Consider the following 15,562-nt stretch of genomic DNA (forward strand, 5'->3'; position numbering starts at 1 on the left):
TGTTTTAATTTCCCCTTCTTCTGCAAGGAGAATAAACAAGAATGCTACTCACATAAAAGGAAGAAGTGTTAACAGTCCACCGCCACCAATAACAGCTGATCAGAGGAGGTGCCGGGTGTCAGACCCTGGCGGGACAGACATTGATGACCTATCCCAAGGATAGGCCATCAATGTAAAGAGTAGTGGAAAACTTCTTTAATTTTTTTTGGGGGGGCTGGCTTTGCCTGATGTAAACAAGCTACCTTATAATTCTGAACACCCTAATTAAGGGCGTTGTATCCTTTGGCCCCACCCTCCTCATTACACAAATACACATACTTGATCTGTTTTATGCAATAAGCATTCAAATTTATACTGCGCAGAGTTGGAAAATCTGCATAAAAATAGTGATATGAAGAAAAATAGTCAATTACCGTAACTAATAATTCTGCACACACTGTTCAATTAAGTGTTTAACATCATATTGTCTATTGTGTTTCGTAGAAGTAAAATGGTTTATCTTGCAGACATACTACCATAAACCACATTTGTGTGTAGCTAAGTGCATGTAGGTTTGTTGAATATATGCTATGAACTGGATGAAATGTTAATCAATGGTTTTACCCTTTTTAGCAATAAACGAACATCCAGATTTCATTTGTTTTTTCTGGATTTGCATTTATCCCTAGCCAAACGGGGGATTTATTCCTGCACTCCTCATGGATTCATCATTACTCATTTTTGGGAGGTGAGCAAAACACATTTTTCCATTTCTAAAAGTTATACAGCTTTAATATATCAGTCCCACTCTTAATATATTTTTGAACACTGTAAATTTCAAACACTTTTCAAAATGATTTTTAAGTTTTTTTTAATTTTGTTAAAATTGTACAAATGTGTGAAAAAAACATCATCCTTGTCCAAAAAGCCTCCAAAACACCCAAAAACAAAAACTATGTTTTTATAGACTGCTAAATATTTTTCCACCTTTGTTTTTTAAATTTTATGAATGAACCCAATGTGCGCTGGGAAAGGAAGAAATAAAACGTTCCCTCCAGGCAGTTGTACAGAAGAAAAACTGGATATCAGTAAGTGAATATTTAGGTTTATTGGTTTGTTTTTAGAGCACAATGGGCCAGTTTCCAAAGTAAAAAAAAAAATGGTTGACAACCCATTTAATGACTTGGAAATATTATTCCATCCATCCCTAACTGATACTTTTCAAACCTATTTTCTCAGAAATGTCTTTATGGTGTCATTTTACAGAATGTAGAATAGCGGAGTCCTGCCATGTGCCCTAGATAATAATACACTAAAGATTTAAGATCCAGGTTTAGTGTTCCCATCATTGCCGACACTGCAGTTCATTAGTACAAAATGTTCAGTTTAGTGTAAAATTTACTCTATACCCCTCCATAACCTAGTCAGTTAGCAGAGACATTACCTTTCTGCACAGGCACTCTGACAGTGACTTATAGTCATTTTCCTCAGATCATAGAACACTGTAGCTTTCAAAGTCCTTTCTTCCACATTTTCCATAAAGCATCCAATGTATGTACCTGAAAAAAAAATGACAAAAGCTGAATGAAATGAGTGCGCCATATGTCATAGTCACCACCTGTGTACTCCAGCATAATGTGTTCATAATGATGATTAATTTACTCTGCCTTGGTTAATTTACACCTGTACCTCATATATGTCTTTACAAATCAATAGTGTGAAACCTCACGAAAACTGAATTATCGCACATTCATCTCCCCAGTCTGGAGATGACGGGCACTCTTATTATTACCATACTATGGATGTTGAATTTATTGTGATTTAATGGGAACGGGACATAAATTTGGACTAAGTTTAGGCAGCGTATAGATGCCGGTTTTGGCAGGTTCTCCTCTTGGCTGATAGTTTTCAAACTAGAGAGGTGTATAAAGACTATATGAACTGCTCAAAAGTTAGGGCATTGCATTTGTTCCAAGTACAGTAAAAACTGAGGCAGCTGACATTGTGGCCTCTCCATCTCCTCATGCGGCGGCCATCTGACACAAATGAGTCATTGTCTCAGGTGGATGTAACATGAGCACTTACCGCTTTCAACTAGACGTCTTCTGAAACAGATAAAGGGTTTGGCCTCTTAATATTCTCCTATATGTTTCAAGGTCATGCTTTTGTGGCAATTACGCAGAAATGCCACCCCACATCATTACTTACCCACTGCCAAACCGGTCATGCTAAAGGATGTTGCAGCAGATGGCTCTTCATGACATCTCCAGACTCTGTCATGTCTGTCACATGTGCTCAGTGGGAACCTCCTTTCATCTGTGAAGAGAACAGGGTTCCAGTGGCGAATTTGCCAATCCTGGTGTTTTGTGGCAAATGCAAAGCATCCTGCACGGTGTTGGGCTGTGAGCACAACCCCATCTGTGAATGTCGGGCACTCAGACCATCCTCATGGAGTCATTTTCTAACTGTGCAGACACATGCACATTTGTGGCTTATTGGAGGTCATTTTGCAGGCTCTGGCAATGCTTCTCCTGTTCCTCCTTGCACAAAGGCGAAGGTAGCAGTCCTGGTGCTGGATTGTTGCCCTCCTACGGCCCCTCCACATTTCATGGTGTACTGGCCTTTCTCCTGTTAGCGCCTCCAGGCTCTGGACACTACGCTCACAGACACAGCAAACCTTCTTGCCACAGCTCACATTGATGTGCCATCCTGGATGAGCTGCACTACCTGAGCCACTTGTGTGGGTTGTAGAGTCCGTCTCATGCTACCGTGAGTGTGAAAGCACAACAAACATTCAAAAGTGACCAAAACATCAGCTAGAAATCACTGGTACTGAGATGTGGTCTGTGGTCCCCACCTGCAGAACCATTCCTTTATTGAGGGTGTCTTGATAATTGCCAATAATTTCCATCTGTTTTCTACTCCATTTGCACAACAGCATGTGAAATTGATTGTCAATGAGTGTTGCTTCCTAACTGGGCAGTTTGATTTCACAGAAGTTTGATTTACTTGGAGTTATATTCTGTTGTTTAAGTGTTCCCTTTATTTTTTTGAGCAGTGTATATTAGTGATGAGCGAGTGTACTCGTTGCTCGGGTTTTCCCAAGCACGCTCGCTCGGGTGATCCCCGAGTATTTGCTAGTGTTCAGAGATTAGGTTTTCATCATTGCAGCTGAATGACTTACAGCTACTAGAAAGAAAAAGAAGACTGACAGCACTCACTTATTGGGGCGCCCGGTCCACATCCAGGGAACCTTCCTGGATCATCCACATAGTCCAAAAAGAAACAAAAGACCAGCGCTCCATCCGGGTGTAGTATTCCAAAATTCAAACTTTATTGGGCCATGTAGCAGCAACGTTTCGACCCGGAGGTCTTTGTCAAGCATACCTAAACATGCAGGGTAGCGGCCTTAAATAGTGTGGATACCACACATGCACCAATCACCATCAGGTCAGCCCCCTGTCTCATAATATCACATAAAAATGACAAAACACACATCAGATACATATCGTTTAAAAATCCACCACCGCAGATACAAACACCATAGAGGAGACATGGAAAAGATCTATAGCATATACAATACATAAGTTGTTTACCTTTCCATCCACCAATAAGGTAGATGCATCAATCGTTACCATAGAGATGTGAACCAATCATAGAAAAAACAGACTCCACCAATACATAACCGTTGTAAACGGCGCCTAAATATACAGATGGCCTATCAGATAGTTCCGGACATATGAGCAAACATCTAACAACCAACTGACCCCCCTGTTACATGCCGCATCACTCACGTCATGTCCTGCTCTTGTCTCCACAGCTTACTGAGCCGATCACCGTAGCCGGCGATATCAGCGTCATCACAGTGACGCGCATGCGTACATCAAGCCGCAAGAGCATATCGCGGAAAACAGGGAAACCAATCAGCGGAGGAGACCGCCCATATCTCCGGTCACATGACTAAAGAAACCATGTAACCAAGGTAACATACACAAAAGCAGTGCTCCTAAGCTGCCTCATCCAAAGCCGCCCAGATAGAAATCCTATATGCAGCCTCTGTATGAGAGAGTGTACCCGCAACTGACACGGCCAGTGCACCACCACCAGATAGTGCAACCCGCCGGTCAGCGCGTGCACCTCCACAGATAACAGAAGCGCAATAAGGGCACAACCAGGAGCAACAACCGCTAATCTCCTTAGTATACCCATAAGCCAGATGACTATAACACCCTGGAGAACTATAAAAGACAAAAAGGCGCCCTAACAGTACATAATATACAGTCTCTATCACACCATATCAAATATAGTGGAATTAAATAATCTAAATAGAAGCTTCAATCCCGTCATCCATTGTCCATGGTGTATCCAGTCCCCAATGACTATACACAGATGACCACCTATCGAAAAATAAAAGAGAAAAATAAAAAAATATAACAGTACATAACACAAACCGCGGAGTGGAACATATAAAAGATACATTTAAAAATACACCGATTCGAGCTGCACGCTTCTCATCAATATAATAAAACTATACTACACAGGTCTGTAGATTGAAGTCTAAGTTCAAACCACCCGGTTGTAGAGATCCCAGCATGAAGATCCACTTCAACTCCTTCTGTTTTAACAATTGCAGTCTGTCACCACCCCTCCTCAGGGTCGGAACACTATCAATGACCCTGAATCGCAGCTGATTGACAGAGTGTTTGTGTTCTAAGAAGTGTTTAGGAACAAGTAACTCAGTAAGGCCAGTTCTCACAGTACTCTTATGTTTGATTATTCGTGCTCTGACTTCCATGGTCGTCTCCCCAACATAGGTGAGCCCACACGGGCATACAATCATATACACAACCCAACTGGATGTGCAAGTGTACCTCTCTTTAAGAAAAATCTTTCTGCCAGTATGGGGATGGCAAAAGAATTCTCCTTTTAACATGTTGTTGCAGCAAGAGCAACCTAAACACGGAAAATTTCCATGTTTGGCCACTCTGAGAGTTCTCTGAATCGAGGATTTCGAAGTCCCTACATCAGAACGAACCAACCTGTCCCTGAGATTACGCCCCCTTCTAAAGGACATCAGTGGAAACGTCTCAAAACTAGGGATCGATGGAAGACCCCGTTGTAAAAGTGACCAGTGTTTCCTAATCACTCTACCAATCTGGTTACTTGCTGGATTATAAGTAGTCACAAATGGGATCCGATCACATACCCGCTTCACACGTGTCTTTTTGCGAACACTTTCGCGGGAGCAATTCAAGGTTTTCTCCTTGAATCTCACAACCTCTCTACCAGGGTACCCCCTCTGTAAAAACTTCGAACACATCTCATCCAGACGTAGATTAACCTTATCTTCATCGGACACAATTCTCCGGACCCGTAACAACTGACTCCATGGCAGTGAATTTACCATACTCCTTGGGTGGTTGCTATCAAACATCAGCAAACTATTCCTGTCAGTTTCCTTAACAAAAATGTCAGTTCTCAGCCTACCCATGGGTTCTCAGCCTACCCATTTCGGGATCACATAGACACTTATGGATTTTAGGCAACACGTATATCACCGGTGTGACGGGAAAATCAACAATCAAAAATTCCGACAGCTTATGGTCAATGAGTCCCATAGAAAGGGAATCACTGACCACAAGCTGTAATTCTCTCTGAAACCCAGATGTCGGATTACCAGGCAATCTTGCATATACAGAACTATCAGCTAACTGCCGCTGTATCTCAGCTTTATACTTCATACTATCCATAACAACCACCGCTCCGCCTTTATCGGCCGGTTTGATGGTTATTAATGGATTCGCGGCCAACGTTTCCAAAGTCACTCTTTCTCTGTAAGACCAAATTATGAACTGACTGCGGTCTAAAGTTCTTTCTTATCCTTTCAACATCCTTCTGTACTAACTCGATATAGAATTCAACAAAGTGGTTCTTGCTAGGAGGTTGAAAAGAACTCTTATTATATAGACCTACTTCACGTAACATGAAGCCACGGGTAGGAGCCTCACAACTCGTACTACTACCATCCACCCTACCTGAAAAATAAGGTACAGTTCCTGGATACCTTGGTATACAAGGAAATGGGTAGGCTGAGAACTGACATTTTTGTTAAGGAAACTGACAGGAATAGTTTGCTGATGTTTGATAGCAACCACCCAAGGAGTATGGTAAATTCACTGCCATGGAGTCAGTTGTTACGGGTCCGGAGAATTGTGTCCGATGAAGATAAGGTTAATCTACGTCTGGATGAGATGTGTTCGAAGTTTTTACAGAGGGGGTACCCTGGTAGAGAGGTTGTGAGATTCAAGGAGAAAACCTTGAATTGCTCCCGCGAAAGTGTTCGCAAAAAGACACGTGTGAAGCGGGTATGTGATCGGATCCCATTTGTGACTACTTATAATCCAGCAAGTAACCAGATTGGTAGAGTGATTAGGAAACACTGGTCACTTTTACAACGGGGTCTTCCATCGATCCCTAGTTTTGAGACGTTTCCACTGATGTCCTTTAGAAGGGGGCGTAATCTCAGGGACAGGTTGGTTCGTTCTGATGTAGGGACTTCGAAATCCTCGATTCAGAGAACTCTCAGAGTGGCCAAACATGGAAATTTTCCGTGTTTAGGTTGCTCTTGCTGCAACAACATGTTAAAAGGAGAATTCTTTTGCCATCCCCATACTGGCAGAAAGATTTTTCTTAAAGAGAGGTACACTTGCACATCCAGTTGGGTTGTGTATATGATTGTATGCCCGTGTGGGCTCACCTATGTTGGGGAGACGACCATGGAAGTCAGAGCACGAATAATCAAACATAAGAGTACTGTGAGAACTGGCCTTACTGAGTTACTTGTTCCTAAACACTTCTTAGAACACAAACACTCTGTCAATCAGCTGCGATTCAGGGTCATTGATAGTGTTCCGACCCTGAGGAGGGGTGGTGACAGACTGCAATTGTTAAAACAGAAGGAGTTGAAGTGGATCTTCATGCTGGGATCTCTACAACCGGGTGGTTTGAACTTAGACTTCAATCTACAGACCTGTGTAGTATAGTTTTATTATATTGATGAGAAGCGTGCAGCTCGAATCGGTGTATTTTTAAATGTATCTTTTATATGTTCCACTCCGCGGTTTGTGTTATGTACTGTTATATTTTTTTATTTTTCTCTTTTATTTTTCGATAGGTGGTCATCTGTGTATAGTCATTGGGGACTGGATACACCATGGACAATGGATGACGGGATTGAAGCTTCTATTTAGATTATTTAATTCCACTATATTTGATATGGTGTGATAGAGACTGTATATTATGTACTGTTAGGGCGCCTTTTTGTCTTTTATAGTTCTCCAGGGTGTTATAGTCATCTGGCTTATGGGTATACTAAGGAGATTAGCGGTTGTTGCTCCTGGTTGTGCCCTTATTGCGCTTCTGTTATCTGTGGAGGTGCACGCGCTGACCGGCGGGTTGCACTATCTGGTGGTGGTGCACTGGCCGTGTCAGTTGCGGGTACACTCTCTCATACAGAGGCTGCATATAGGATTTCTATCTGGGCGGCTTTGGATGAGGCAGCTTAGGAGCACTGCTTTTGTGTATGTTACCTTGGTTACATGGTTTCTTTAGTCATGTGACCGGAGATATGGGCGGTCTCCTCCGCTGATTGGTTTCCCTGTTTTCCGCGATATGCTCTTGCGGCTTGATGTACGCATGCGCGTCACTGTGATGACGCTGATATCGCCGGCTACGGTGATCGGCTCAGTAAGCTGTGGAGACAAGAGCAGGACATGACGTGAGTGATGCGGCATGTAACAGGGGGGTCGGTTGGTTGTTAGATGTTTGCTCATATGTCCGGAACTATCTGATAGGCCATCTGTATATTTAGGCGCCGTTTACAACGGTTATGTATTGGTGGAGTCTGTTTTTTCTATGATTGGTTCACATCTCTATGGTAACGATTGATGCATCTACCTTATTGGTGGATGGAAAGGTAAACAACTTATGTATTGTATATGCTATAGATCTTTTCCATGTCTCCTCTATGGTGTTTGTATCTGCGGTGGTGGATTTTTAAACGATATGTATCTGATGTGTGTTTTGTTATTTTTATGTGATATTATGAGACAGGGGGCTGACCTGATGGTGATTGGTGCATGTGTGGTATCCACACTATTTAAGGCCGCTACCCTGCATGTTTAGGTATGCTTGACAAAGACCTCCGGGTCGAAACGTTGCTGCTACATGGCCCAATAAAGTTTGAATTTTGGAATACTACACCCGGATGGAGCGCTGGTCTTTTGTTTCTTTTTGGATTACAGCTACTAGATAGCTTGATTACATGTGAGGATTCCCTAGCAACCAGGCAACCCCCACATGTACTCAGCCTGGCTAATAGCTGTGAATCAGTCAGCTGAGGCGATGAAAACTTAATCTCCGGCCACTAACAAATACTCGGAGATCACCTGAGCGTGCTCGGGAAAACCCGAGCAATGAGTACACTCGCTCATCACTAGTGTATATAGAATATAGTATAGCAGAGTGCATACATATACACACATATATATATATATATACACACAGTGGGGCAAAAAAGTATTTAGTCAGTCAGCAATAGTGCAAGTTCCACCACTTGAAAAGATGAGAGGCGTCTGTAATTTACATCATAGGTAGACCTCAACTATGGGAGACAAACTGAGAAAAAAAAAATCCAGAAAATCACATTTTCTGTTTTTTTAACATTTTTTTTGCATATTATGGTGGAAAATAAGTATTTGGTCAGAAACAAACAGTCAAGATTTCTGGCTCTCACAGACCTGTAACTTCTTCTTTAAAAGTCTCCTCTTTCCTCCACTCATTACCTGTAGTAATGGCACCTGTTTAAACTTGTTATCAGTATAAAAAGACACCTGTGCACACCCTCAAACAGTCTGACTCCAAACTCCACTATGGTGAAGACCAAAGAGCTGTCAAAGGACACCAGAAACAAAATTGTAGCCCTGCACCAGGCTGGGAAGACTGAATCTGCAATAGCCAACCAGCTTGGAGTGAAGAAATCAACAGTGGGAGCAATAATTAGAAAATGGAAGACATACAAGACCACTGATAATCTCCCTCGATCTGGGGCTCCACGCAAAATCCCACCCCGTGGGGTCAGAATGATCACAAGAACGGTGAGCAAAAATCCCAGAACCACGTGGGGGGACCTAGTGAATGAACTGCAGAGAGTTGGGACCAATGTAACAAGGCCTACCATAAGTAACACACTACGCCACCATGGACTCAGATCCTGCAGTGCCAGACGTGTCCCACTGCTTAAGCCAGTACATGTCCGGGCCCGTCTGAAGTTTGCTAGAGAGCATTTGGATGATCCAGAGGAGTTTTGGGAGAATGTCCTATGGTCTGATGAAACCAAACTGGAACTGTTTGGTAGAAACACAACTTGTCGTGTTTGGAGGAAAAAGAATACTGAGTTGCATCCATCAAACACCATACCTACTGTAAAGCATGGTGGTGGAAACATCATGCTTTGGGGCTGTTTCTCTGCAAAGGGGCCAGGACGACTGATCCGGGTACATGAAAGAATGAATGGGGCCATGTATCGTGAGATTTTGAGTGCAAACCTCCTTCCATCAGCAAGGGCATTGAAGATGAAACATGGCTGGGTCTTTCAACATGACAATGATCCAAAGCACACCGCAAGGGCAACGAAGGAGTGGCTTCGTAAGAAGCATTTCAAGGTCCTGGAGTGGCCTAGCCAGTCTCCAGATCTCAACCCTATAGAAAACCTTTGGAGGGAGTTGAAAGTCCGTGTTGCCAAGCGAAAAGCCAAAAACATCACTGCTCTAGAGGAGATCTGCATGGAGGAATGGGCCAACATACCAACAACAGTGTGTGGCAACCTTGTGAAGACTTACAGAAAACGTTTGACCTCTGTCATTGCCAACAAAGGATATATTACAAAGTATTGAGATGAAATTTTGTTTCTGACCAAATACTTATTTTCCACCATAATATGCAAATAAAATGTTAAAAAAACAGACAATGTGATTTTCTGGATTTTTTTTTTCTCAGTTTGTCTCCCATAGTTGAGGTCTACCTATGATGTAAATTACAGACGCCTCTCATCTTTTTAAGTGGTGGAACTTGCACTATTGCTGACTGACTAAATACTTTTTTGCCCCACTATATATATATATATATATATATATATATATATATATATATATATATATATATATATATACATACATACATACATACATACACACACACACAGTCATGGCCAAAAGTATTAACACCCCTGCAATTCTGTCAGAAAATACTCAGTTTCTTCCTGAAAATGATTGCAATCACAAATTCTTTGGTATTATTATCTTCATTTAATTTGTCTTAAATGAAAAAATACAAAAGAGAGTGAAGCAAAACATTGATCATTTCACACAAAACTCCAAAAATGGTCCAGACAAAAGTATTGGCACCCTCAGCCTAATACTTGGTTGCACAACCTTTAGCCAAAATAACTGCGACCAACCGCTTCCGGTAACCATCAATGAGTTTCTTACAATGCTCTGCTGGAGTTTTAGACCATTCTTTTTTGGCAAACGGCTCCAGGTCCCTGATATTTGAAGGGTGCCTTCTCCAAACTGCCATTTTTAGATCTCTCCACAGGTGTTCTATGGGATTCAGGTCTGGACTCATTGCTGGCCACCTTAGAAGTCTCCAGTGCTTTCTCTCAAACCATTTTCTAGTGCTTTTTGAAGTGTGTTTTGGGTCATTGTCCTGCTGGAAGACCCAGCTTTCTCACACTAGGCCCTACATTATGCTGCAAAATTTGTTGGTAGTCTTCAGACTTCATAATGCCATGCACACAGTCAAGCAGTCCAGTGCCAGAGGCAGCAAAGCAACCCCAAAACATCAGGGAACCTCCGCCATGTTTAACTGTAGGGACCGTGTTCTTTTCTTAGAATGCCTCTTTTTTTCTCCTGTAAACTCTATGTTGATGCCTTTGCCCAAAAAGCTCTACTTTTGTCTCATCTGACCAGAGAACATTCTTCCAAAACGTTTTAGGATTTTTCAGGTTAGTTTTGGCAAACTCCAGCCAGGCTTTTTTATGTCTTGAGGTAAGAAGTGGGGTCTTCCTGGGTCTCCTACTATACAGTCCCTTTTCATTCAGACGCCGACGGACAGTACGGGTTGACACTGTTGTACCCTCGGACTGCAGGGCAGCTTGAACTTGTTTGGATGTTAGTCTAGGTTCTTTATCCAACATCTGCACAATCTTGTGTTGAAATCTCTTGTCAATTTTTCTTTTCCATCCACATCTAGGGAGGTTAGCCACAGTGCCATGGGCTTTAAACTTCTTGATGACACTGCGCACAGTAGACACAGGAATATTCAGGTCTTTGGAGATGGACTTGTAGCCTTGAGATTGCTCATGCTTCCTCACAATTTGGTTTCTCAAGTCCTCAGACAATTCTTTGGTCTTCTTTCTTTTCTCCATGCTCAATGTGGTACACACAAGGACACACGGCAGAGGTTGAGTCAACTTTAATCCATGTCAACTGGCTGCAAGTGTGATTTAGTTATTGCCAAAACCTGTTAGGTGCCACAGGTAAGTTACAGGTGCTGTTAATTACACAAATTAGGGAAGCATCACATGATTTTTCAAACAGTGCCAATACTTTTGTCCACCCCCTTTTTATGTTTGGTGTGGAATTATATCCAATTTGGCTTTAGGAAAATTCTTTTTGTTTTTTCATTTAAGACAAATTAAATGAAGATAATAATACCAAAGAAATTGTGATTGCAACCATTTTCAGGAAGAAACTGAGTATTATCTGACAGAATTGCAGGGGTGTTGATACTTTTGGCCATGACTGTATATGTGTGTGTGTGTGTGTGTGTGTGTGTGTGTGTGTGTGTGTGTGTGTGTGTGTGTGTGTGTGTGTGTGTGTATGTATATATATATATATATATATATATATATATATATATATATATATATATATATATATATATATATATATATATATATATATATATATACACACACTAGATTGTGGCCCGATTCTAACGCATCGGGTATTCTAGAATATGCATGTCCCTGTAATATATGGACAATGATGATTCCAGAATTCGCGGCAGACTGTGCCCGTTGCTGATTGGTCGAGGCAACCTTTATGACATAATCGTCGCCATGGCAACCATTATGACATCATCATCGCTGTGCCTATTGCTGATTGGTTGAGGCCGCCAGGCCTCGACCAGAGACGCAGGATGTCTACGTCCTTTATGACATCATCGTCGCTGTGCCCGTTGCTGATTGGTCGAGGCCGCCAGGCCTCGACCAATCAGAGACGCGGGATTTCCAGGACAGACAGACAGACAGACGGAAAAACCCTTAGACAATTATATATATACTAGATTGTGGCCCGATTCTAACGCATCGGGTATTCTAGAATATGCATATCCCCGTAGTATATGGACAATGATGATTCCAGAATTCGCGGCAGACTGTGCCCGTCGCTGATTGGTCGAGGCAACCTTTATGACATCGTCGCCATGGCAACCATTATGACATCATCGTCGCTGTGCCCGTTGCTGATTGGTCGAGGCCTGGCGGCCTCGACCAATCAGAGAGCCGGGATTTCCAGGACAGACAGACAGACAGACAGACAGACGGAAAAACCCTTAGGCAATTATATATATAGATGAGCATCAGGATAATTTTTTATCTCCCTGTAGTACCCCTTTAAGGTCTTACGGTCAGAAGGTTTCTTCCATCTCTCCTATCCCCCCATGTGCATTTTCAGAGCATTTACAAGCTTCCCAATATTTACTTCTATATTGATCAGTCCTCCTGATACCTCTATATTTATCAGTCCTCCTGACAGTCCTCCTGACACTTCTATATTGATCAGTCCTCCTGATACCTCTATATTGATCAGTCCTCCTGACACTTCTATATTGATCAGTCCTCCTGACACTTCTATATTGATCAGTCCTCCTGACACTTCTATATTGATCAGTCCTCCTGACACTTCTATATTGATCAGTCCTCCTGATACCTCTATATTGATCAGTCCTCCTGACACTTCTATATTGATCAGTCCTCCTGATACTTCTATATTGATCAGTCCTCCTGACAGTCCTCCTGACACTTCTATATTGATCAGTCCTCCTGACACTTCTGTATTGATCAGTCCTCCTGACACTTCTGTATTGATCAGTCCTCCTGACACTTCTATATTGATCAGTCCTCCTGATACCTCTATATTGATCAGTCCTCCTGACACTTCTATATTGATCAGTCCTCCTGACACTTCTATATTGATCAGTCCTCCTGACACTTCTATATTGATCAGTCCTCCTGACACTTCTATATTGATCAGTCCTCCTGACACTTCTATCAATATAGAGGTATCAGGAGGACTGATCAATATAGAAGTGTCAGGAGGACTGATCAATATAGAAGTGTGAGGAGGACTGATCAATATAGAAGTGTGAGGAGGACTGATCAATATTGAAGTGTCAGGAGGACTGATCAATATAGAAGTGTCAGGAGGACTGATCAATATAAAAGTGTCAGGAGGACTGATCAATATAGAAGTGTCAGGAGGACTGATCAATATAGAGGTATCAGGAGGACTGATCAATATAGAATGTCAGGAGGACTGATCAATATAGAAGTGTCAGGAGGACTGATCAATATAGAAGTGTCAGGAGGACTGATCAATATAGAAGTGTCAGGAGGACTGATCAATATAGAGGTATCAGGAGGACTGATCAATATAGAAGTGTCAGGAGGACTGATCAATATAGAAGTGTGAGGAGGACTGATCAATATTGAAGTGTCAGGAGGACTGATCAATATAGAAGTGTCAGGAGGACTGATCAATATAAAAGTGTCAGGAGGACTGATCAATATAGAAGTGTCAGGAGGACTGATCAATATAGAGGTATCAGGAGGACTGATCAATATAGAATGTCAGGAGGACTGATCAATATAGAAGTGTCAGGAGGACTGATCAATATAGAAGTGTCAGGAGGACTGATCAATATAGAAGTGTCAGGAGGACTGATCAATATAGAAGTGTCAGGAGGACTGATCAATACAGAAGTGTCAGGAGGACTGATCAATATAGAAGTGTCAATCAGACTGGCGGCCTCGACCAATCAGAGACGTGGGATTTCTACGTCGATGCTGTGCCGGTCTCTGATTGGTCGAGGCCTGGCGGCCTCGACCAATCATAGAGCCGGGATTTCCAGGACAGACAGACAGACAGACAGACAGACGGAAAAACCCTTAGGCAATTATATATATAGATATATATATAGATATATCTCTTCTATCTATATATATAATTGTCTATATATATATATATATATATATATATATATATATATATATATATATATATATATATATATATATATATATACACAGTTAGGTCCATATATATTTGGACAGAGACAACATTTTTCTAATTTTGGTTATAGACATTACCACAATGAATTTTAAACAAAACAATTCAGATGCAGTTGAAGTTCAGACTTTCAGCTTTCATTTGAGGGTATCCACATTAAAATTGGATGAAGGGTTTAGGAGTTTCAGCTCCTTAACATGTGCCACCCTGTTTTTAAAGGGACCAAAAGTAATTGGACAATTGACTCCAAGGCTATTTCATGGACAGGTGTGGCAATCCCTCCATTAGGTCATTCTCAATTAAGCAGATAAAAGGCCTGGAGTTGATTTGAGGTGTGATGCTTGCATTTGGAAGGTTTTGCTGTGAAGTAAACATGAGGTCAAAGGAGCTCTCCATGCAGGTGAAACAAGCCATCCTAAAGCTGCGAAAACAGAAAAAACCCATCCGAGAAATTGCTACAATATTAGGAGTGGCAAAATCTAAAGTTTGGTTCATCCTGAGAAAGAAAGAAAGCACTGGTGAACTCATCAATGCAAAAAGACCTGGGCGCCCACAGAAGACAACAGTGGTGGATGATCGCAGAATAATCTCCATGGTGAAGAGAAACCCCTTCACAACAGCCAACCAAGTGACCAACACTCTCCAGGAGGTCGGCGTATCAATATCCAAATGTACCATAAAGAGAAGACTGCATGAAAGTAAATACAGAGGGTTCACTGCACGGTGCAAGCCACTCATAAGCATCAAGAATAAAAAGGCTAGACTGGACTTTACAAAAAAACATCTAAAAAAGCCAGCACAGTTCTGGAAGAACATTGTTTGGACAGATGAAACCAAGATCAACCTCTACCAGAATGATGGAAAGAGAAAAGTATGGAGAAGGCGTGGTACAGCTCACGATCCAAAGCACACCACATCATCTGTAAAACACGGCGGAGGCAGTGTGATGGTTTGGGCATGCATGGCTGCCAGTGGCACTGGGTCACTAGTGTTTATTGATGGCATGACACAGTACAGAAGCAGCCAAACTGATTGGTCGTCGTTTCATACTACAGATGGACCATGACCCAAAACATAAAGCCAAAGCAACCCAGGATTTTATTAAAGCAAAGAAGTGGAATATTCTTGAATGGCCAAGTCAGTCACCTGATCTCAACCCAATTGAGCATGCA

The 15,562-nt window shown here is 41.9% G+C and overlaps 1 protein-coding gene across 1 annotated transcript in view; it reads right to left on the minus strand.

The window, feature by feature from the left end:
• The window catches only part of WSCD1 (WSC domain containing 1), a 372,647-nt gene that overhangs the window by 235,917 nt on the left and 121,168 nt on the right, over positions 1 to 15,562 (minus strand). Inside the window, exon 3 of the mRNA XM_069761266.1 lies at positions 1,424 to 1,538. Within this exon, the coding sequence (XP_069617367.1) occupies positions 1,424 to 1,538 (115 nt within the window). The remainder of the gene's footprint in view (positions 1 to 1,423; positions 1,539 to 15,562) is intronic.

Source organism: Ranitomeya imitator, chromosome 3 (genome assembly GCF_032444005.1).
Source record: "Ranitomeya imitator isolate aRanImi1 chromosome 3, aRanImi1.pri, whole genome shotgun sequence".
Taxonomy (NCBI): Eukaryota; Metazoa; Chordata; class Amphibia; order Anura; family Dendrobatidae; genus Ranitomeya; species Ranitomeya imitator.